The 25066-nt window shown below is 49.5% G+C and overlaps 1 protein-coding gene across 5 annotated transcripts in view; it reads right to left on the bottom strand.

Moving 5' to 3' along the window:
* Window positions 1–284: 284 nt before the first annotated feature.
* SHROOM3 (shroom family member 3) overlaps window positions 285–25066 on the bottom strand; it is a 297712-nt gene continuing 272930 nt past the window's right edge. For all 5 annotated transcript variants that reach the window (XM_084760167.1, XM_084760169.1, XM_084760168.1 and 2 more), the window contains 6 exons: window positions 20993–21066; window positions 16931–17827; window positions 14695–15192; window positions 11860–12010; window positions 3225–3497; window positions 285–1241 (listed from right to left, as the gene is read on the bottom strand). In XM_084760167.1, coding sequence (XP_084616293.1) covers window positions 873–1241; window positions 3225–3497; window positions 11860–12010; window positions 14695–15192; window positions 16931–17827; window positions 20993–21066 — 2262 coding nt within the window. In that variant the 3' untranslated portion in view covers window positions 285–872. The remainder of the gene's footprint in view (window positions 1242–3224; window positions 3498–11859; window positions 12011–14694; window positions 15193–16930; window positions 17828–20992; window positions 21067–25066) is intronic.

The raw sequence follows: 25066 nt of genomic DNA, 5'->3' as shown, positions 1-25066 counted from the left end.
GCTCTCATCCAGTTCAGCGCAAGTTTAGAATGGCCACTGGTCTTTATAAACATCGAAGGCTGGAGAGATGGCTGGGTGGGTAAAAGTGCTTGTTGCACAAGCCTAATGGCCCAGGTTCGAGCCTCAGAACCCACATAAAGTTGCTGCCTAACCTCTACACACACACTGTGGCACTGACACCCAGCAACACATCACAGACACACCGGCATGTCTATACACAAATACGTACACACAAAATAGATTAAAAAATCAGATGAGAACAGAAGAAGAGGCCCACAAAAATCTCCATTTTCAATTTGACTATCTTTGGAATTCTTCATTAAGGTTTTCACAAAATACAAAGCTCAAACGTAACTGTCTACATCCACCACAAAATAGAATCAAATAAGTGGTTAGCACACGAACATAATGATCTTTTTCATTTTTAAAAATATAAATAACAAAAATGTCCAACGTTTTACAGTTCTCTTAGCGTGTGTCTTTTTAAGGCTTTGTGTTGCAGACTGGTCCTTCGTCCCCTGTCATCACGGGGCACTGCCCACCAACGAGGAAGGCCGCTGTGGCTACATTCCTGAGGGTGGCACACGCTTAGCAACGCCGCTCCAGCCTGTGGAAACCTGCACACCACACACCCATCGGGCCGCAGTGTCAGTGGCTTCCCTTCTACTGCAAAGTAAAGACAGACTGTGGAAGGTTCCAGCAGCATGCAAGCTCCAAGAAGACCAACCGTGAGAGACAAGACGGGGGGTTCCCAGACACAATCTCTCTCTCTCCCTTCTAACCAGGAAGCCTCCAGTAAACCACAGTTCCAACTGCAGTCTGCAGCGAAACACCTTCCAGGTTAAATAGTGTCGATGGTGGGGTCTTTCAGGTTAAAGGGGAGAGGTCAACGTTGGGAAGATGCCACTGACTGCAGAGCCGCCCCCGGGAGCCACAGGGCTGGTGAGGGCTGCGGGCAGAGAGATGGCCCCTGCCTTGGGCCTGAAGTCCGAGGGAAGTGACTCCAGCAGACACTTGACCTGCTCCTGGCCCAGCTTGATTTTGTCATCCAGCTTCCGCTGCTCGATGAGGAGTGTGGACTTCATCTTCACGAAGTGCTGGTAGTCCTGCAGCTGCTCCGCCGACAGGTAGCTGGCCAGGATATCCAGCACCACCCGCTCTCGCCGGTCCAGGTTGTCCTTGAGCTCCCGCGCGTCCTCGTGCTGCCCGGCCAGAACCTTCCTCTTCTCGGTCAGAGAACTCTGCGGGGGGGGGGGGGGGGGGGGAGAACAAGCATGTGAGTCAGCCGTAACACATATGGGCCAGGATCCTGCATGCAAACCCGTGCTGCCCTCAACAGTGTTAAGGGTGTGTGCGCATGCGAGTATTTAAGTTTATTATCCTTACGTCAGACATCACGTGGTGGTTAAACGGCTGTGCTAACAACTTCACCTTTTCAGGTCTACACTTTACAGAGTCCACCCTCAACGTCTCCAGGGGATGTTGTGTCCCCTGGGGACGAGTTAGATCAATCCTCAGCTACCTTCTCCACCTACTGGTTAGAGCTGGAGAGATGGCGCAGTGGTTAGAGCGCCGGCTGTCCTACCCAATCACCTGGGTTGGAGTCCCAGCACCCACGTGGCAGTGACAATAATGGCCTCTAACTCCGGTACCAGGACATCCTCCCGTGCCTGCTTCTGGCCTCTTCAGGTAATGTCCACATGTGGTCACAGACATATACACACAGGCAAAATACCCATACATTATAAAAGAAAAATAAGTGAGCTTAAAAAATGTTTTAACAGGACTTGGCAGTGATTCTTTAAAACAATAACAACTGTACAAGTTTTGAGGACCCCTCCATCCACAACAATGAAAATATACATTTCTGATCTCTAAAGAAATCACCCCCCTCGCCCCCCAGGTTTCTTCTTGGGCCTCTAACCACGAATAAAGTTCTATTGGACAAAGATGCTGACGACATGTTTCTTACGGCAGCCCGGTGGTCAGCAGCTCCCCTCTTTGGGCTATTAACTTTCTGGACAAACCATGCTATAGTAAGCCCTTTGTAAAAATTGTCGATTAAGCTGTTTTTCAGACATTGCAGGCCAAAATGGCTGAGAAATGTAAAGTGGAATTCAGTCATGAAATACAGGGACTAAGTACCCCTCAGTACAAATTACCTTATCTAGGATTATCTGACGCTCATGTGACTCGGCCCCAAATTCTGTAATCTAGTTTGTCAGATCTTTTTGAGACAGGCTCTCCCTCACTATGTAGCCCTGGCTGGCCTGGAACTTGCCTTCTAGGCCAGCCATGCTGAACTTGAATTCAGCAATCTGCCTGCCTCCGCCTCCCTAAGGGATTAAAGGCGTGTGCTACCCCCATGCCCAGCTGGCTCCCAAGACTTGTAATAATAATGCCTCGGGAACAGCAGAGGGACAAAAAGGTGACTTCTGCCAACATCTCCATTCACAGGTTCTTTCCCCTCATCAGAAAAAGGCCCGATGCAGTCTGGAGCACTGAATTAATGAGCAAGCCGCATCTGACTGACTCACCTTAGGAAAACTTGAGGCCACACGCTGAGCTCCGATTACTAAGGTATCAAATCCTCGCACACTTCTCACGAGTGTCTCAGACAAGACGCTGAGATTCTGAAGGCCTGGGGGCCACTCCTTTCCTACCCACTACCGGCCGCTGCATACCAACGCGCTGGACTTGGCACTGACTGGGTCACCTTTCCTCTCTTCCTACTGTTACTTTTAGTTTCTTAAAGAGCCCGACTGCGAATGCTGGTGCAACGTGGTAAAGATTTGGGACACTGCACACGGTGCACGCTGCACACTACAACCCGGTGTCTGTCACATCGGTGCTGTCCTTCCAGGTGGAGGACAGCGGAGTCATGCCAGGGCACCCGCCGTGGCCTGGGCCTTTCTTGCGGATTCCCTGGAGCTGCTCGTCCCTGCTTTCTTATCCCAGTAATTCTGTGGCTCTTGTCTCGCTTAGCTGTCTGTCTGGCGTGCTTGTCTGTCTCTCTCTTAAGTGGCTAACACCGTATTTTTACCTCTTTGAGGAGGCAAGGGAGGAGGAGAAAGCCTTGGACCCTGTGCATCTAATTTCCTGAGTGCTCCTTCAGCCCTCACGGCAGCATCGCATCTTGTGCCCCATAGTGACTGTCACCTGTGTCTAATGGTTCCTGCCTCGATGGACCACGGGCTCAGAGGGCAAGCCGCAAAGCCACATACCCTTTCTTCTTTACTCGCGTCTTCACCAAGGCCGCTGAGGACGTTCTCCACGCGGGCCAGGCGTCCAGACAGGGACAGCAGCAGGTTGACCACCTTGTCCAGGTCCCCGATGAACATCTTGTACTTGTCAAACTCGTTGGGCTTGCAGAGCTTGCTGATCAGCGCCTCCAACTCTTCCCCCAGCGCGTTGTTCAACTTGATGTCCATGAGCAGACTCCCCTTTGCTTCCTGGAGGGTCTCGAGCTTGTGGGTGAGGCTGCCTATGAGCTCGGCCTGTGGAACAACAGGAGAGACGCATGGCGAAGATGAGCCGGGGCTGTGAGGTAAGGTGCACAGACACCCGCTAGCCCCACCTTGCCTTCAAGACTCAGCTAAAAGCGCCTCTGCTCTATGAGAACTGATGATTTAAACCAGAACTTTCTTTTTAACCTTTCCCTGAGTGTCTACAACTGCCATCCTTTGGTCCCGGTCAGTGTTCACCGGCAAACTCCTAATTACATATAACCTTGTACAGTTCTGTCTTTCTAACCAGTTTGTTAATTTCTTACTCAAAGTCCTTTCATTCTTATTGGGTGCCATCCCACGAGCAAGGAGACAGGAGCAGGGTGAACATCTTTCACAAGCAGAAGCCATGAAAGGGGAGTGAAGGAACTCACCCGTGTTCTGAGAGCCGAGCTGAGTAACAGCTGACCTGATACCCAGCACAATCACTATGTGCTCTATGCCACACGGGCAAGTCTGTCTTGTTCAGTTTCCCGGTAACAGATAACGGTTCTACCACATACAGCAGGGGAGGGTGAGAGTTGGTGAGGTGTCCACCTAAGGCACACACCCCACACTGATGCCAGAACTTTATTGGCAAGTCAGCCAGTTTTGCCTGGCTTTGTTTAACTAAATCTGGATCTAGTTGCCATGCTTATGTAATCTAAGCCCCTAATTATAAATTTCCATACTTGGAAGGGTATGTTTGTGTTGTGTCATTTTGTATGTGTTGCTGTTTCTTACAACCTCTGGGGGGTCTTATTATGTAGCCCAAGTTTGCTTGGAAGAGATTATGTAGACAACACTGGCTAGGACCGTACGGCAATTCTCCTGCCTCTGCCTGTTGAGTGCTGGGATTATAGGCATGTGCAACACTATGCCCAGTCTTGGAGAAGGAGGGAAAACTACTACAACTCTTCTGCTCTGGACCCCGTCATGCTCAGGGAAGCATTTGTACAACTTGCCACCTGAAAGCAAAAACTTCACTGGTCCTTTCTTTTCTTTTCTTTTTTAAAGATGAATTTATTGGCCAGGCGTGGTGGTGCATGCCTTTAATCCCAGCGCTGGGAGGCAGAGGTAGGTGGATCCCTGTGAGTTCAAGGCCAGCCTGGTCTACAAAGCCAAGGCTACACAAAGAAACCCTGTCTTGAAAAACAAAACAAAAGGATTTATTTATTACATACACAGTGCTCTGCATGCATGTACGCCTGCAGCCAGAAGAGGGCACCAGATCTCATTAGAGATGGCTGTGAGCCATCATGTGGCTGCTGGGAATTGAACTCAGGACCTTTGGAAGGGCAGCCAGTGCTCTTAACCACTGAACCATCTCTCTAGCCCATTTCACTGGTTCTTTGGTGTCAACAGGTTCACATATCCTTGAAATGTCCACACTCTGGCTTGAAAAGTGACATCCCGTTGTTTCAACTTTCCTAATCCAAATGGCTACAGGCAGCTAAACGGACACTTGCTGCCCTTTAGTGGAAAAGCTGTCCAGTGTTTAAGCATTTCACTTCTCAACCGAAGACTGAGCCTAGGGTAACACAAGTGGGACGGAATAATTTTTGAGTTTAATTATTTAAATTAAATAAATTAGGTTAATTATTTAACTTAATTATTTAATTTTCTCTACTACCCCACCCCCAAAAGCATCCCTCACTGGCAGCCTCCATGGCAGCAGACATGACTACAAAATTGCCCACTAGTGCTGAGCTCGGGTAAGCTCGTTGGTCTGAAGAGAAGAGGGGCAGACGACACTGAGGTGGGAAACAGTAGACACTGTCAGGTTGTCCAGGGCTTCCCTGCCAAATGCTATTGCTGCACAAGGATGGCTGTTGTCACTGAGATGTCAGCCCTGGGGTTTTTAACCTTGTAGGTACAGCTGCCAGGATGGGCACGCTAAACATTAAGAGATAATACTGTACTTAGCCAGGCATGATGGTATAATCCTGGCCCTCCGAGGAAGAAGGAAAAAGGCTATAAATTCAAGGCCTGGTCTGTACTGTGAGTTCCAGGACAGCCATGGTTACACACAGCAAGACCTTCTCTCAGAAAACCCAGGGTGGTCAAGATGGCCCAGCAGGTGGGGGTGCTTGTCACCAAGCAGAATACCCTGGACTCCCCAATTCTTCTGCTAGGCTGCAGGGTATGCGGCTCTGGAGCCACGGTCCAAGTCTAGACCCTTCTGTCCTTCTGTCCAGACGCAGCTCTGGTTTCCTAAAGCACAGGTGCTGGGCAGAGCCACAAGCACACAGAACAGAAGGCTGTACACACTCTGTACTTTACGGTAAAGTATACCGAGCCTGAACCACTGAGCAGGCACCTCAGTGACTCCTGCCTCACCATTACATATGTGGATGGAATGCTTAAAGAAAAAAATTCCACCAAGTCTTTAATTATGGAGATTGGAGATTTAGGTTTGTGGATATGGGGGGTGGGGGGGTGGGGGGGGGGGCGGAGAGCAGGTCCTAAGCAACTCAAGGCAAAGGGAAATCTGGCTTGTAACTATTTCTTTGCCAGGAAGATTTTTTTAAAAAAAAACAGAAATCTGACTTCAATAGAATTCACTTAGGACAGGAAAAGGGAGAAGGGAAGAATTTTTAAAAATTCTTTACACATGTACCTCCTTGTCTCTGTGCACTGTGTGTATACAGGTGCCTTTGAAGGCAGATGGGAGAGTCGGCTCCCCAAGAGCTGGAGTTACTTCCGGGTGTGAGCCAGTCACGATGGGCACAGGGACCTGGACCCAGGTCCTCTGCAAGAGCATCAAGTGCTCTTAACCCCAGCCACCTCCTCAGCCTCACGAGAGAGATTTTTAATAACACACCAATCTCTCGCGGGGGTTGGGGGGGTTGCTACTTACCTTGTAAACCACTGCCATTTCCGCACTTAGCTCCTCATCTGACAGACCGTTAGCTCAGACTGCATGGGAAGCTATTTATAGGGGTGGTTCTTCTAAACATAGCCCAGCACATCCTCCCTCCCGTCTAACCATCTGCACACGAGACATCCTGCTAGGCTTTTCCCTCCCTCGTCACCAGATGAACACAGACTGAGTCAGAGCCCCCTGACCTGTGCCAGCAGCTACCCACAGCAATGGGATAGCACCACCTGCCTAACGCTGGCAGTCATGTCTTCCTCACTGAGCTCCTGCTCCGTGCCAGGCAGAAGTAATATATCTAACTGCTGCTTTGACAGCCCACTATGACCCCAGCTGCACTGGTAGGCACGGTGAGCTGGACGAAGGGTACGGAACACGCCCCAGCCTGTGCAGTGAGTGTGGCACAGCCAGGCTTAAACCCGGGTGTCTGGCTCCAGTTACTGCTTTAAAATGCCTCACAGGAACGTTACGAGGCTCAGATGAAGTAAAGCCTGTATGTGCACACCAGAAAGCAAACCTGTTCACACGCTGTGTGTTCTGTGTATCTCCTGAGGAAAGTCCAGCACCACTTGAAGGAGATGCCTGGCCTTAAAGGCGGTACCCAGCTTTCCCACGGCAACGCTGCCTGCCTCTTGGCCTTGAGGCTTGTGCCTGCAAACCTCCCCGAAAAACATCATCACAGAAACAGTTGGCTTCTGTTGGCTGTTTTCATCTCAAGAAAAATTCAGCACTCCTGGCCAAGCGGCCGGGGACAGAGCGGAAGTCAGGCGTCTGCCTAAATCTGGTGTACCATTTCTGCCTTACAGGCTTGTTTCTTTGGTTGTAAATACAAGCTCCAGGACACCGAGGTTAACTGCTGTCTTCAACCGAGCTTTAGAGAAGTCGGGGGCAGTTTCAGGTAGTAACAAGACCAAAGCTCCATCCCACACCGTGTGACCTGATGAAAGCGAGGCACGGCAGTGTCAAACATCCCAGCACACTTGCCGCCAAGAATCCTTGCCCATCTCTCCTCCAGGCTTGTGACTAGAGTGTCACCGTATCTATCTGAGATGGTCCCTTGGTGTTAGTTAAGGTCTGGTAAGAAGAGGAGAGCAACTGATCTGCAAGGTCTTCCCAGAAGCTGCCCCAGCTTTCCCATCAGTCTGTGCGGCAGCCTGGAACTGGTACCCCCAACTCCTCCCCCCTCCCCCCACAACTCTTAAACTGCTCCCTGGATGTCATATCCTACTTATGCGTTACGGCTGCTCTTTTTCTCCCCCTCCCACCCAACTCCAGACGCAGCTGCCAGAGGGACTTTTCTGACATGACATGCCAACCTGTGCTGCCTTCTGCGGAGCCCTGAGGGTGACCTCTGGTGTGGGGCTAGGATGTCACACCCCGCTGCAGCTTCTCTCTTCCTCCTGTTATAATTAAACCCCGAGGTTCTGAAGGCAGTGTGAGATGTCGGCTTTGGCAACAGACCGAGAGCACTGCACACCAACAACCCACATGGGGAGCATTTTCTGTCCCCCCACCACGCCCCCACACTCAGAGCAAACTGAGAAAAGCTTGTTGGTAGAGCCTGAGAAGGAGGCTTAAGTGAGCTGATGCGAGGAACCTATATGTATTCTCTCCCCCCCCCCCCCGCCCCCCTAGCCCCAGCTTTGTCTCCAAAGTGGCTCCACCTAGGGAGACTCACCACATAATGGTGACACAGGCACCCCAGAAACCTTCCTGGGAGCTGGAGGAAGGAACGCTGTGGTCTAGAGTATAGAAATCCTACTACATTTCCTTTTCTTTAAGAAACTACAGCTGCTGCAGCTGCTAGAGGTGAGAACACTTTCTAGCCAGAGGACTAAGAAATGGGCCCCTGGGGGCTGGAGAGATGGCTCAGAGGTTAAGAGCACTGACTGCTCTTCCGGAGGTCCTGAGTTCAATTCTCAGCAACCGCATGGTGGCTCACAGCCATCTACAATGAGATCTGGTGCCCTCTTCTGGCCTGCAGGTGTACATGCAGGCAGAGCACTGTATACATAATAATAAGTAAATAAATCTTAAGAATAGGGCCCCCCGGGAGCCAAAGACTGTGGGAGACCACTGGAGAGAAGGGAGCTGGGCCACATGATGCCTCAAACTCCGCACGGGAGTCTCACCGTTAAGCTGCACATGTAGGGAGAAACATTAAGGGCACAGCAGAGGGTCTGAGAACTGCATTGTGCCAGAAATGCTGCTCAAGGCCCAAACCAAAGCCAGAGGGGCACAGTGGGGACAGATCGCATTATCTCACAAAGGCTCTCAAAATGGCTGGATGGTGATGGCGCACTCCTACTCACTCCTGTAATCCCAGCACTTGGGAGGCAGAGGCAGGTGGATCTCTGTGAGTTCGAGGCCAGCCAATTTTACAAACCGAGTTCCAGGACAGCCAGGTCTATTACACAGAGAAACCCTGTCTGGAAAGACAACAGCAACAACAAAAGGTTCCCAAAATGGAAGGGTGTTGGAGCTACTACCCAAAGGTGAAACAGAACTTCTGGTCTGGGCCTACAGCTACGAGGCCTGACTCAATCAACCTTCCACAGAGGACTGTGGCAGGATCCAGGGGCTCAGCTCACAGCACAGAATATAATACAGTCATTCGGGATATAAAGGACCAGAGAAGGCAAGTCACAGATGCTAGACTTGAGATAACCCTGACAGGATGACCACAGTCTTTGAAATGTTTTGTAAGGTTAAGAGCAAACACTCTGGAAGATGTGGGCAATGAAGAAACTAAAAATGGAAAGTTTAGAAATGAATAAGGTAATCTGAAACTTAAGAAAGACAAAAAATAGCAGAACTGAGATAGGAAAGTGAACCTCATTGAGGTCAGACCAACTGAAATTAACCAATCTGAAAGGAAAAAAGTAAACAGAGCCTCAGGGATTTGAGGAGCCTCAAGAAAAGCTGTAACATTGTATCACGGGGCTCCTAAGACAGGATTGATTATGTGTGAGATAGCTGAAGCATAAAAATGTTTTTAAATATAGTGGTTGGAAATACCCTAGCGGTGGTAAAAGGTATCTATCCACAGCCTGGAGAAGCTCAGTGCACACACACCACGTGCTGAACGAAGGGACGCAAGAAGCCTCCTCGGAGGAAGATCACATGTAAACGCTTGGAAATGGCTTCTCAGTAGTAGCAAAATAAATAAATAAGAAGAGACAACACATCTACACACACGATGAAAGAATGATAAACTCAGACTTCGTATCCAGTGGGAACCCGCCTTCAGGGATGACAATGTCCTGGAGACACACAGATGGAACCATGTCACAGCAGATCTAGTCTGCAGGGAATGCTAAAGGAACCTTTCTCAGGATGAGAGGGAGCAAGGCCAGGGGTGGGGGGTGGGGGACCTGGAACTCCACAAGCGAAGCGCAGCAGAAACGGAAGGTGGCCGGCGGAGGAGAAGCACCTGCTGACCGGCCCGCCAGCCACAGCGGCGCTCGGAGAGCAGTTAAGTAGAATAGTTTTGAATGCTGTTGCGGTTCATTTCACCGTAAAATGTGCCAATACAGGTAGTGGTGGAATTCTGCGTAAACAAAGAATAGGCCCCCACACAAAGCCGTATGTCCACACGTGAGCCCTAGCTGCCTAGTGCTATTTCCTGCGAGGATGAGTGAACCCTCTAAGTAATAAAGAGTGATTAAAACATAACCACCGAGAGGCGGCTCAGTGGTTAAGAGCACGTGTGCCTCTTGCAGAGGATCCGGGGTCCATTTCTAGCACCCACTTGATGACTCAACCACATGCAGCTTCAGTTCCAGAGGATCTGACACTCCCTTCTGACCTCCACTGGCACCATGCGGGCAAAGCACCAAGACACACAAATTAATAAATCTTTAAAAAAAAACCACACACACACAAAAACCTGAAGGAGCCAGGTGGGGGTGGTGCACGCCTTTAATCCCAGCACTTGGGAAGCAGAGGCTGGTGGATTGCTATGAGTCTGAGGCCAGCCTAGCCTACAAAGCAAGTACAGGACAGTCAAGGCTACACGGAGAAACCCTGTCTTGAAAAACAAAAACAACAAACAACAAACAAAAACTGAAGGAGAAAAAGTAAGATGTACTTTGCCTCTTTGCTGCTATAATGCAGAGATGTCTGCATGCCGGACAACGGGACAAAGTAAAACGCCCAGTTAGAGACAGGATGGCGGAGATCTGGCGCCTTCTCCGTGGTAGAGGCAAGTCCTCTGACTTCTGACCACACTGCTGACCACAGGGACATGCCAGGAGGCAGGCAGCAAGGATCTGAACGAGAAGCCTTGGGTTTCTGGAATGGTTGTTATGCACCCTGAGCACACAGCGCTGAAGCAGGTGGGAAAAAAAATCTTCTGATGGAGTGTCTCTAATGCTCTCCCTGCTTCTGGTGTGTGTGCGTGCGTGCGTGTGTGTGTGTGTGTGTGTGTGTGTGTGTGTGTGCGTGTGTGCGTGTGCGCGTGTGTGCATGCGCGTGCGCGTCCTGGTTTCATCCCACGCATTAGGAAGAGGGCCTGAGGTGCGTACCGTACAATAGATACACATTTGCAGGCTCCTCTTGGCGTCAATGCCGCACACAGGGCGCACATCCCCTGTGAATGAAGCAAGCTGCACATGCCCTTTCGCAGAAGGCACGCCTGGGATCTACGGAGGGCTGCAGGCAAAAGGGAAGGACGTTCCGCCCTGCAGACACAGCCTGGCCCAGACCTCCATGGCATGCGGGGAGGCTGTGGCAACCGCGTGGTCATTTTAAGAACTTTGACATTTTAAATTTTCTGTAGGAGTACCAAGTACTAAAGACTGCATCTCAACCCCCCCCACCCCTCCCACCCCCCGCTTTAAAAGGTCTTCTCTAAGGAGCTGCTGCAAGAGCTGGAGGGGAGGGGGAGGGGTGTGTGAGTCAGTCTTACCTTTTCCTAGCGTTGTCCTGACAGCTGCTTCTTTCCTTGAGCTAAGTTTTTAGGGTCTCTAGTTTGCCTCTTGACATAATCTACAACCAGCTGCTGAGAACAGTTGCATTGGGTCGGGACACACCCCCACCCTCACCCCCACCCCCCTCCAGTTCCAGCCGTGACACTCACCCTCTCTAAGCTTTCTTTCATCATTTGCAAAATGAGAATGACAGCGACTTCTTTTTTGTTTTGTTTTGTTTTGTTGTTCTAGACAGGGTTATCCTTGGCTGTCCTGGACTCGCTTTCTAGACTAGGTTGGCCTCGAACTCACAGCAATCTGCCGGCCTCTGCCTCCCAAGTGTTGGGCTTAAAGGCGTGAGCCACCACCACCACCACCACCACCGGCTAACAGTGACTTCTCATCTGCTCTCATGGGAGCCCTCTGAGGACTCTCCAACTGCCAACAGGTGGGATAGGTCTGTGTGTCCGTGTGTTGTGCTGCGCCATGCCCCCCTCCCGCCCCCATCCCTCAGGAGCTGGTCACGTGTTCATTACAAGGGCCTCACTTCCTCTGGAGGAGAGCAGAACGGGCACCCTCACTCTACCTTTTTCTCGTTGACGTCCTCCTCCTCCTCCTCCTCAGGCGCCATCTCCGGCATGTCTTTGATTTTGTTAAGCAGCTCCGCCTTGGCAGCAGACACACTGTAGTAGGCAGGGCAGCTCACCAGCGCGCCCACTGCTTCCTTGTCATCGCTCCTGAAACACACAGCACAAGGTCAGAGCAGCTTTTCACCATCTGGTCATTCAGAAGTGTGCAAAAAGTTGTACCTAATGTTTTCCCCCAGAGATGATGACTAATGAGCAGATCATTTACTGGTGAGTGATTATGTGCTGGGCCCCCCAAAGCCAGGCGGACCTAGGATGGAAACCTCCCACAAAGGCGATGCAGGAGATGGGTGTGGGAATTGGGCTATAAGCCACTTAGCTTCTCTTCTGATTCTTCTTTCGTGATAAAGATTCTGACTCCTTATTTCACAGGGAGACAGTGGCTGGTGACGACGTGAATGAACGTCTGGCCAGGGTGCTGCACCATCCCAGACACAGGATGCAGACACAATCTCCTTCTTGCTCAGCCATAATTTTTCTTTCATTTTGTTTTTTGGAGACAGGGTTTCTCTGTGTAATAATAGCCCTGGCTGTCCTGGACTTACTTTGTAGACCAGGCTGGCCTCGAACTCACAGTCATCTGCCCGCCTCTGCCTCTCAAGTGCTGGGATTAAAGGTGTGCGCCACCACACCCAGCCTCATAATCTTTCTGATGCTTGGATACATATATTACATCTTAGGCGAGCCTGATACTGGTATAAGCCAGTGGGATCGGGAGGTTGCTGGTTTGTTAACAGTGAACTAACACAAAACTTAGTCATTAGCCACATACGGAGGTTGAGGCAGGAGGACCAAGAATTTGCAACCAGCCAAGACTATGCCATCTCAAAAGGGGGGGAGGGGTAATGGAGGCAAAGGGGGGAGAGAAAATTAAAAGAAAAGAAAGAAAAATCTACCTACTAGTAGATCATAGTGGGGGAAGGGTGGGACTCAGGCTTGTCCAAAGAAACCTAGGAACTGAGAACATGGCATCTCATGCTATTTGTTTTACAATAATGGAGTTGCTTTCTTAGTCTGTTTCATTTTAGTGAGGAGCTGGGGTGGAACCCGGGCCCTCACAGGCGCTCAGCAAGTGTTCTACCAATGAGACAACCCTGACAGGGATTATAGGTCAGTGATTGACACGTGCATGACTCATGGATCCTGGGGAGAAATTTCACCTCTTTGATCATGTGGTATTACTTAACTCTGACCCTGTGGTTTTACTCAAGAATACAGAAACCCACACACAAACATCTTCACTCATTTCCTTTAAGCAGAGTATCTGCGTGCAACCCAGTTGATGAGAAGATTGGAAAAAGCCTTCGGATACATGCGTTTCTGTGAGCTTCTGTCCAGTGTTCCTGCCCAAATTAGGCTGCTTGGGAATCTGGCTAACTAACCTCTTGGTGCTACTTGTTGAGTCTTGCCACAACAGGACCATGCTTACTTACTTTCGCCAGAAGGGGGCGAAACCCTTCTGAAACCCTCAGGAAGGGCTCAGCCAGCAGGACCGGCTCACCGCCAAATTCATGAGGGAATATAAATTCTCAAAGGTGGTGTTTTTCTAAGGATATGCAGTGACATGACTTTGGTCTCTGTGCAGCGAGTAGCCAGATAACAGCATGACCATTTACAGGCACCAGGGAGAGCTGCATAGCACTGTGCACCTAAGGTAGCCTGGATGCCCCAAATCTGAACCGAAGAGACAGACAAGGCGACTGTGAGGCCCTGAACCAGAACAGCTCTGAGAGCTCAGGCCTCAGATCCCAAACACTGCACACAGCTCTTTTCTCCCTCCCACCCAGATAAGACAGAGTGCCTGCTGCCGGTTCAGTTGGGACTCAGCTGGAAGCTTCTAAGCTGCAAACCCATATTTGGGTGAAGCGGTCTGTTTGTATTCTGTCTGGAAGCTACTTACTGCTGGGTCCCAGCCTGTCAATATGCATGGTTTTCACTGGAAATTAAGAAGGAAACACAACCCACTCTAAATCTTGCTCCTAATAGTCCTTTAGCGACACCAAGTGTGTAAGAAAATGTCAGAATACTTCAAAGAAGCCCACGGAGTAGGAAACACAGCCGCTCAGTTCTCCCGCTGTGGCAGAGGGCTGAGGAGCCTCCCAAGCAGAGGCTAAGGGGGCACAGCGCATCCAGGGCAGCAGGCCCCACTGGGACTTTAATTTTAGGTTGTGAGCAAATGTTCACCTCAGTGCCTCAGAGTACACGGCCTGCATAGTGACTATTTGTTTCCCTACGCCCCTCTCCCTTTCATAAAGCCTTGTCCACTTTGCTCTTGTAGTCACCTCAGACATGCCTACATCTTCTCCTTGCTCCCTTCTCGGCACTAACCCTAGGGGAGGTCCCCGAAAGTGTGACTATGACAGGACAGGCAATCACGCACTTGCTGGGTTAGGGACATTGTATAATTACTATGAGAGCAGGAAGTCAGGGTTTGAATCCTAGAGCTTCCATTCACACATTCTAGGGCATTGGTGGACCCAGGCATTAACTCTGGGCTCCTCTGTTTCAGGGGGAGCTGGCAGTTCTCTCAGAGGTGCCTGTGAAGACGAGGTACAGTAATGCTCACACAAAGATGCGTGACACGTGGGAAGGGAGCAACGGGCGCTAATGACAACGGTTCCTACTGCTCTGGCTTTTGCTGTTGGGCGTTTGTCCCACGTCCTACTCCTCGGAGTCCCTGCTCCAAGGCTGGGATGAAATGCCATTCTTGGTCAGGGGTCTGAGGTAGTGGGAGCACATCACAGAACGTACAGAGGGCGCTACAGGGCACTTACGTCTTGGCTTCACATCCGGAATGTCTGGCGGTCATTTCTAAGGCTTTCTTCTTTGTGCCGCTTTCCTTCCCCACATTAGCATCTCTGGGGAACAGACCCTCCATCAGATCCATTGTTGTCTTCATTCTGGAGTCTGGATCCAGAATGTCGGCCAGGGATTTGTCTTGGTGGACAATTTCCTTGGCAAGAGCCTCTGTCCGGGTATCTTCCGAGGTTTTCTGGGGCCCAGCATGGACTTTCTTTCCTGGATCCTGAGTTCTGCCGACGACGGGCTCAGGGTCGGGGTTTTGGGCTTGGCAGGGAGAGGGCTGCTCACCAAGAGCACTGGTGGGCGGAGGCTGAGCGTTCTCCCTGCAGGGTGAGTTGGGCTTGGCTTCCGAACCTTTGGCCAGGGGTTGGGGTGGTGTGGCAGGCATTCCCTGACTGCCTTCGGGATGGGCTGCTCCAGATGTGTGCCCTTTGCTTGTGGCTGTCACCCTGGGAAGTCTGCAGGAAGTGCTGAGGGAGAAAAAAAGAGATGGCTAAGGGAACAGACGACGAGGCTGAAGACGAGGGCACAGGAGATGCGAGGGAGACACTCTCCTCAGGGCTACAGCTCCCCAAATCAGGAGTGGCATGAGGAGACACCTCTGCGGTACTCTCTCCAGGTCACGGGGCTCTAAAGGGCCTTCCCCTGACCCTAGGGCTGGTCCTTAGATACCTTTACTAGGAGTTCAGTTTTGACAAGTGTTGCTGTTGTTCCCCAGGGCTTTCGGGAAGGCACAGGTGGGCAGAAAACTGCGGTGGTGAGTGACCTACCTTGGTTGGACTCAGAAGATGCTACCCCACAGAGGCTGTTTTTGGTTTTGAGACAGGGTCTCTTTACATAGCCCTGACTATCCTGGAACTCAGAGATCCACTTGCCTCTGCTTCCTGGGTGCTGGGATTAAAGGCATGGACCACTATGCCCAGCCCCACAGAGTATTTTTCTTTCTTTCTTTCTCTTTAAAATTTTCTTTCTTTTCGGTTTTTGTTTTGTTTTGTTTCCAAGACAGGGTTTCTCTGTGATGCCTTGGCTGCCATAGACTCACTTTGTAGATCAGGCTGGCCTTGAACTCACAGCAATCTGCCTGCCTCTGCCTCGCTAGTGCTGGAATTAAAGGCATGCGCCATCACGCCTGGCTCTTCTTTTTTAAAACATGTATTTATTTGTTATGTATATAGTGCACCAGATCTCCCTATAGATGGTTGTGAGTCACCATGTGGTTGCTGGGAATTGAACTCAGGACCTTTGGAGTGCTCTTAATCTCTGAGCTGTCTTTCCAGCCTAAGTTTTTTCTTTCTTTCTTTTTTTTTTTAAGTAACAATTAATTTAATTTTATATACATTTATTTGGGGGAGTGCTGTGCCACAGTATGTGTGTGAGAGTCAGAAGATTGGTTCTCTCCTGCTACCACGTGGGTTCTGGGGAGCAAGCTCAGGGCATCAGGGTTGAAGGCAAGCCGCCGCACCATCTGAGCCATCCTGGTGGACCCCAGACAGAATTCTGTTATGAGCAATTGCCATGAGCAAAGACTGTTGGGAAATGCTTGTTCCTCATTAGCCTGGCTTAACATCACCGGCTGTTAGCGCCATCCTGGACCTCTGTGGACATGGAGCACCTGTGGACAGAAGGTGACCCTCGAATCTCAGCTTCCTCTTTGCGATGCTACCTTGAGGCTGTGTGTGTGTGTGTGTGTGTGTGTGTGTGTGTGTGTGTGTGTGTGTGTGTGTGTGTAGCACAGCCTCTGACTAGGTAGGGAAACCTAATTGGGACTCAGTATCAGGAGACAAGAGGAGCTGGGCCATGGCTCTTTAAATTCACTTCTCTGTAAGCCTCTGTATGGTTCCCCTTCAAAGCAAACAAATGAACAACCTCATGAGTTTAAGTTGTATAAAGAATCTCCACCAGGGCTGGCAAGATGGCTCAGAGGTTAAGAGCATTGTCTGTTCCTCCAAAGGTCCTGAGTTCAATTCCCAGCAACCACATGGTGACTCACAGCCATCTATAATGAGATCTGGTGCCCTCTTCTGGCCTGCATGCAAATAAGTGGGCAGAATACATATTGTACAAATTAAAAACAAAAAACCAAAAAAACCTCCATCCTCAGGCTTGCCCATGGGCAACAGAGGGATGCCCGGGGACCCTGGCTATGGACACGCATACGTGAAGGATCACCACTTCCCATCAGCCAGAGGCTCACCCCTGCTCACTCACCTGCTGCCACGTTCTGTGTAGGCCTCGCTGTCCAGCAGTGCCTCACACATGGCTTGGGGAGGAGGTGGCGGGAAGTCGTCTGAGCCGTTTGCTAGGTTTTCCTCGCTCGGCGGAGGAGGCGGAGGTGGAGGCGGGGGAAGAGTCTCACACATGGAGCTTGAAGTAACCTTGGGGTGCGAGTCCTTCACGAACACTTCGTCGTCATAGTCCCCGCGGGGCGGCGGGGAGGTCTGTAGGGCAGACTCTGATATCCGGAGAGAGATCCTTCCTGGAGTGTCTGGGTCAGAAGTGCTGCATGAGCTTGGAAGACTCTGATGGCTTCTATAGTGCTTCCGGTTTGCGATCTCGGGAGACAAGGCAGCGTCCTCAGAAAGGCCGTCCTCTCTGACTGCGTGGGCCCACTTCACCCAGGGTGGAGGGGGTCGCTGAGGCAGGGATGCCCTCTTCCACATCCCCTCTTCTAAGCCGTGCTCCGGGCTGCCGACCTCATGGCATCTCGGGCTCGGGGGCTGGGTCAGGCTATGGCCGTTGTATCTGTGGGTCACTGCAGAGGCAGGGGACGGGAGAGGCTGTCGTCCGGTCTGACCGCTCCTTTCAGTCTGCTGATCAACGGCAAGCTGTGAACAGTAACTGGAGGGGACAGGTGATGGCTGAGCGGAGCTGAGTGGGGCCACGGAGGCAGCTCTGGCATCTGGGAAGTGGCCCTGAGTTCCTGCCGGAAGTGGCCTAGAGCAAGGCGTTCTAAGCTGCTTTGGATGGTGGTCTGGGGCTCCGGAACATTCAGTAGGAACTGAGGAACCCACAGTGGCGCTGAAGCCCGAGTCATTCCAGCAAGGGGTAGGATGGTGTCGGGGCAATGCCTGCTCTTTTTGGTCTCTGTCTGAGCAACTGAGAGACCTGGAACAGGAAACAGATACCAGGGTCAGAGCTGTGTAGAAAGGGCAAACGTTAAGCGGCAGAAACACAGATGAGGACCCTCACCCCAGAGAAGCCGAATACTCTCCCGGAAGTAAGGAAAATGAAGTACCAGGCAGGCCAAGTACCCAGGGGCAGGGTCATATGACTACCTCCCTCACAGCCCCACCCCTGCCTCCTGCCATGACACACGTGTAAGGTGTCTTCTGAGGACACAAAGAAAAACAAGTAACTCATTCCTTCAGCTTCTTTTTGGATTACTCTGGGGATCAGCTCTGGGCTCTGGGTTTCGAGAAAGCCTGATGCCTCCTCGTCTGCTTAGGCGTTTGTGTGGCTGCTGAGCCAAACGAAGGTTTGATCATAAGCCTTCTCTGTTCTCTAAGTCACGTAGCGTTTCCACTTCTTAAGACAAAAAATGAGGGCTGGAGGGATAGCTCAGAAGTTAAGAGCACTGACTGCTCTTCCAGAGGTCCTGGGTTCAATTCCCAGCAACCACATAGTGACTCACAACCATCTATAATGGGATCTGGTGCCCTCTTCTGGCGCGCAGGTGTACATGCAGGCAGAGCACTGTACATAATAATAAATAATATAAATACAATATAATAGAAAAATAAAACAAATAAAAATAAATAAATAAATAAATAAATAAATAAATAAAAGAACAAATAGAGGGAGGTGTCACTAAGGAGCTAATTCAGTTACCTCTGCAGGGGACTGACTATAAGCAAGTACCTACACGGTACCTTAGGAAACCCAACAGCCAACTGCTGATAGCTTTGCTACTGAAAGCAGAGAGAGAGAGGGATGCATAGACAGACAGACACACACACACAAAACACACACACACACACACACACACACACACACAGAGAGAGAGAGAGAGAGAGAGAGAGAGAGAGAGAGAGAGAATAAAGGGTCTGTAGTACTGCTAGCCTGGGCCTGTGATGCGACAGTTCACGTATGGATTAAAAAGACACTGGCAGGTCTGGCAATCCTGTGTGTGAATTGTTATCTGCAGTTTCCAGCTGGCCTGGAAGGGAACCTGGAGAGCAGATGAGACCTTTCACTCCATCGACTGGAGGCTTGGGATGGAGCTGTGACTCTCTTCCCCGTCCCCGCAGCAGCTCACCACGAAACCATTAAGCGCCAGACAAGGATGGGGCGGCACGTGGAGGGAGGGCCGCAGAGAAATCACAGCCATGTGCGTGCTTTTACTTTTGCTAGATGCAGAGGGCTGAGTGAAGGGCCTCCCTCTCCATCACAGCTCCTTCACTGAGCCGGCTCTACATTATGGGCTATTCTGCTGAAGTCAGAGGCAAGCCCCCTGGGGATGCTTTTTACTTCGAGGTCATGCATTTTGGCATCCCCAGAGCCTAGCTCGTGTTTGACGAAAGACGGTGCTTCTCCTGGCCAGCTGCTCTCCAGGCTGGAGGACAGGAGCTATTTTAAATTCTGCATTTTAGCTGGATGTGCTATGCACACTTGTGATGCCAGCACTATGAAAGCCGAGGCCCCCCTGAGAGCTCCAGAGAGACTTGGTCTGTCTAGCAAATTCCTAGACTACAGGGTGAGAATCTTCCTCAGAACAAGCAAACAAAACCAACCAACCAACCAACCAAATAATACTCAGTGTGCTCTAGGGGCCAACTAGAATTTGCTGTTTTCACGACTCATTCAGGTGCCTGGATTTGCTTAAAATATGTATGTCTAGAGGCTTTTAAAGGGAGCATCACTAAACACAAGATAATATGGCACCCAGTGAGGAGCCAGTCTAATGCTTAGATGCTCTCCATATGGACACCAAATCCCTTTGAAAGCCGGATTTAAGCTAAATGCTTCATTTGGTTGAGCGCCTTCTTAGTGACTGTTTTTTCTGTTTTTCCAGGGACAGTTTTAGGGTAAAAACAAAACAAAGCAATCTTATTCAAGTCCCTCTAATTGTGGGGTGCTGACAGGTGCCCCAGGAATCCAAGTGTTCAGTAAAAGACTGACTTCCATTTAAATTATGCGTGTATGTGTCCGGGTGTCATGTATATGTGCGTGTGAGTGAGTGCAGCTGCCTGACAAGGCCAGGGGTGGAGGTGGGGGATCTCCTGGAGCAGGAGTTACAGGCAATTCTGAGCTGCCCAGCTTGCTCTCTGTACGAGGAGCCGCAGCCCCAGTAGCACTGCGCCCTCTTCAGCTCTGTCAATAAATAAAATCTGCAAACAACCTTCTCACGCTTTGAAAAAGGCTTTTTAAAATTGTGATTAAGAACCTTTATATAAAATTTTATCTTCAGCATCTGGTGGTGGTAGTGACAGGGTCAGGGGGAGAGAGAGTAAAGGCAGGTGTTGCTCCGTGATCCAGGCTGCCCTCTAGTGCACGAGCCTCTTGCTTAGCCTCCCAAGTGCTGGGAGTAGTGCAGGCACGCACCACTGTACACAGCATCCTACGTGTTCAAGTGCGCAGCTCCACCCTGTTATGTATTCATGTGAGGTGGGTGTGGCTCCGTCATAGCATCCTTGCTTGGTGTGCAAAACGGCTCTGGTTTGCTTCTCAGCACTGGAGGGGAAAAAGTTCTCCTTGTTTTGAATCAAATCTCTAGAACGTTCTACATTTGCAAAACTGAAGCCTACTTACATATCCATGCAAAAACTCTCCACTTCTCCATCTCCTGCCCCTGGACACTTACCTGTCTACTTTGTATTCTGAGAGTTTGAATGCCTCATGTATGTAGACGCATACAGTATGAATCTTTTCGTCTTATTTTATTTAGCTAATATCTTCAAGGTTCTTATTTGATAGGCTTTCTTCTTTTTAAGGCTGAACAATAACCCCACTGTGTTCGCCATGTTCTGTTTCTGCAGCATCCCCTGAGGGGGACGAGTCCTGGACCACTTCTGACTACTGTCAACAGTGACTGGTGCTGCACGGGCGTTCGCCTGCAAGCCTTTCTCAGACTCTGCTTTCGGTTCTTTGAGGTTTACTCTCAGGGGTGCTACACTGGAGCATATCCTTGCTCCGTTTTCATTGCTTTCAGGAACCTCCATGCTGTTTTCTATACTGCCACCATTGTACGTTCCCACAGTGGGCAGGGTTCTGACTTCTCACCTTTGCCAACACTCGCTCCCCCCCCCCCCATTGCCACATATGCATACATACCTAGATCCAGGGCCAGCCAAGCAACACGGATCCTTCACAAAACCAAAGCCACTGTCTTCCCTCAGGAGCACATCCTTGAAGCACAAGAAAGGGGCAACATTACACAGGTGTTTAAATTCACCAGGAGGGTGCAGGTAGGGAGGAGAAGCAACAGCTACATTCTGCAGACCTGCTATGGTCAGGCGCCATGGCTTTCCTGTTTAGCACCCCCAAAGCCCCAGGAAGTACTTGCTAAGACTGGTGAGGAGAGAACCCCAAGGTCAGAAGTGGCAGTCAACATCAGGAAACTTCCTTCCTTTCTGCAAGGTAGCTGCCCACACAAGAATGTTTGTCCAATGTTTGTCAAGTAAGAGAAGTCTGATAAGGCTGATACTGGCCATCACAGTCACTGGAATACTTAAGTGGGATGAAAAAGACATTCAACAGGCCAAGCTTTTGAAAAGGCAACAGGAGGCAATGGGAAAAATTGAAATACGACAGGAAATGTTATAATTCTGCAAACTTTCAGGTGTTCTGAAAAGGAATCTAGTTTGTGATCAGGGACAGTAAATTCTCCGAAGTCTCACCCTTATGTGTTATCAGTGACCCTGGGGGCTGTTGCAGGGTAGTTTTTGTTTTTACTATGGGTAGATAGCAGTCTCCTGAAAGGGTTAATACTGTACCGCTGATGGTGTAAAATCTGTCCCGTGCGATCTGGTCATGATGAAGGAGGACACTGTTGCCACGGACGACAACATAATCAGTTTTCCATTATTTACAGTAATGGGACACAGGTAAGAAATGAACATTCATACATAATCTGGACCTCATTTTAGTAACTTATCCAGTGCTCAGCTGGCCCCTAGAACCCACATAAATGCTGGTGGTCATGGGGGCCCGCCTGAAATCCTAGCACTCAGAAGCCAGAGACAGAGGGTCCCCTGAGCGAGGTGGCCAGCTAATTAAGTTATACTAGTGAGCTGTGGGTTCAACTGAGGGACCCTGTCTCACCTACCACCACCCCACAAAAAAAAGAAAGGTTCTCAATGTCAACCTCGGGCCTCCATACACGCACACACACATACGCGTGTCCCTGCAAACATATGCACATGTAAACAGAACAGTCGAAGGCTGGGTAGAGATGTAGTTCAATGGTAGAATGTTTGCCTAGCTCACGTGAGGCCCTAGATTCAATTCTCACTTCTGTCTCTCCCCTCCACTGCGGCTCCCCAAAAGTCAAAAGTGATCACGGGCAGAAACAGCAAATGCCCAGATGTTAAAATTTTCACCTTTTCCTCATTACATATAGCACTGTGTGGTAGACACCTTGCTAAGTATCTTGCATAGGATGGCAGTCCGTTGAAATGTGCATGCATGCATGCATGCATGTGTACGTACATGGGTACATATACGATCAAGTATGTGACTGCAGCTCGGAAACAGTGCCTATAGCTAAAAAGCCAGAATCTCTTCAAAGCCCAAGACCTTCCTGTGGAATTAATTTCTTTCTTTCTTAAAGATTTCTTTACTTACTTACTTACTTATTATGTATACAGTGTTTTGTTTGCCTGCATGTATGCCAGAAGAGGGCCCCAGATCTCACTGTAGATGGTTGTGAGCCACCACGTGGTTGCTGGGAATTGAACTCAGGACCTTTAGAGGAGCAGCCAGTGCTCTTAACCTCTGAGCCATCTCTCCAGCCCTTCCCTCTATGGAATTCTGATGGGCTAAACGCAGCTGGCGGATGCCACGTTTAATCACCTGAAGATGAATTCCATGCACAGACTCACTGCCTCTCGCTGTAGGGAAGCCCACAGTCCGATAGGTCTTGCCCCACCGCCCTTCCCTGCTGACAAGAATGGGCCAGGTTTTTTTTTTTTGTTTTGTTTTGGTGTGGTTTTTTGCCAATAGTTAACTGGCCACAGCCTAGGACCCATCTGTGCTCCTGACACTTTAAATGTGTCGTCACGTTTATTTACGTCCTTTGTATTTCAGTATGTGGATGGAGTTAACCTTTTGCATTCATGTGATCTGGCCCTGGAAATGATATTTGTGTGAGTATGCATTTAAAAGGCGTGGGAGTTAAACTCAGTAATCAGCTATTGAGAGAATTTATCAGATTTCCTGTTGATCAAGATAACCTTTCCTCATCTCTACTCTCACCTCTCACTCCCAAAGCACTGGCTGGGCCTTGGACATGCCAGGCATTTATTTGATCGGAAGGAAAATGTCTTCTCAACCTAGCAGAAACCCCAAGGAGGATATTTCTCTTGTGTGTTTTCACTTTTAAAACTATTTGACTTTCTATAAACTGGTACATTAGGGCAATGTAGAAAAGAGCAGTGGTTGTCGGAGAAATACCAGGCATAGACATAAACTAATTAGGTAAACATCCAACTTATTTTTGATAGTTATTTCAAAACCGACTTAAGGAGGTAGGAACATCCCTGTGGGTTCAACCAAACAAGCAAATGATCTGACCCAACCCTCAGCTCTGGCATACTTGACACCATAACCTGATGTATAGAAAAACTCTCTTCCAGGGGTTCCAGGTTTAACCGCTCTGTGACTAACAAAATACAAAGACTGCCATAGGTGCCTGTTTTAGGGTGTTGGACTCCAGGATCTACTAAAATGAATTCAGAATCCACATGAAAGAAACTAGCTATTTACATGTAAGTAAAACTGATAAACACTAAGATGAAGTCAGTTTACCACCTGATATTTTCAGACGTAAGATGTTTAATTCTTGCTACCTTCTCCCCATGCTGGTTAGTCAAGGAAACAGCAGGCCGCAAGGTCTCAAATGTTATTCTCCACTACTTTGGGCAGATTGTGTACACTTTCTAGGCACTAGTTACCTCCCCTTAACATAACAGTTACAGTATCAACCTCACTGTGGACAAAGAGTAATTTAGTCATTGACACATAGTAAAAACTTGATTGGTGTTGGCTGTTTGCAATTTGACAATTGGCAGAAAGTTGATTCTGCTAATTACGTTTAAGTTCGAATGGCTGCTTATTGCCAGGAGCTACAAATGGCTTACTGGCTGTACCCACAGACTCAAGCCTACATCCAACATCACCGCGTGGGCCACTAATTTCCCCAGCAACGTACCAAGTGTCATACCACCTCACACGAATATGAAGGGCCCTGGAAATACAGTCCAGATGAACCAGAGAAACCTCTACCTCAGAATTAAGCTAGGCTATCTAGAGTTTATTTAAGTTTATTTTAAAATAGGCTCTTCTATATCTTAAAGGTTTATTTTATTTTTATTTTATGTGTGGGTGTTTTTGTCTGCCATTGTCTATGTGTCAGGTGACTGTCAGGCGTCTGCAGAGGCCGAAGGTCTTGGATGCCCTGCAACTGGGGTTACAGGTGCCATGTAGGTGGGGGACCGGAAACTCCATCCTCTGCAAGAGCATCAAGTACTCTTAACCTAGCCAGGCCACCTCTCCAGCCTCCGGCCTCTGCTACATTTTAACTTATGCAAAGAAGATGTGTAACATTCTATCTCAGCAGCTGAACATTCTGGTGTTCTCTGCAGCTCTGCAGGACCCAACACTTTGAGAACATTTGCCAAAGTCTCACTGAAGGACAGTGGGAACTCAGGAGGCTAGTGGGAGCCGAGACTCCATCCCTAACACTCACTTGTTCTGCAACTATATTCTTCAAAAGAAGAAGGGGGGGGGGCGCGGAAGTGGGTGCTGCCTGTTTCAGAGAGAATGCCAAGCTAGTGAGGGAGAAACCCTGTCAAGTTTTGGAGTAGCTCTCAGGCTATCTGTAGTTCAACATGGTGGCCTCCTGCAGTTACTATTTCAGGCCTCAAGTTATCAAGGATTATAAGCAGGGAAGCTGATTTTCATGATGACTTGTTTTAGGGAAATTGCCTGACAGAATTGAGAAGGCACTCGTAGCATAGTTCTTCCCCACAGGGCCAGAAATAAACTCCATAAAATTGTGGTTTTAACCCAGTCTGTACAAGGCTACTTACCTTGTTTTAGTTTCAGTAAACTAAAACTGAGGCTAGGAGAAATTTTTCTTTATTAACTAAATCTCTACAAAAACCTTAGGTAACGGGAGAGTTCTTT

This window comes from Acomys minous, assembly GCF_964271855.1.
Source record: "Acomys minous genome assembly, chromosome: 15".
Classification (NCBI taxonomy): Eukaryota; Metazoa; Chordata; class Mammalia; order Rodentia; family Muridae; genus Acomys; species Acomys minous.
This window is presented reverse-complemented; position numbering and strand designations above follow the sequence as displayed.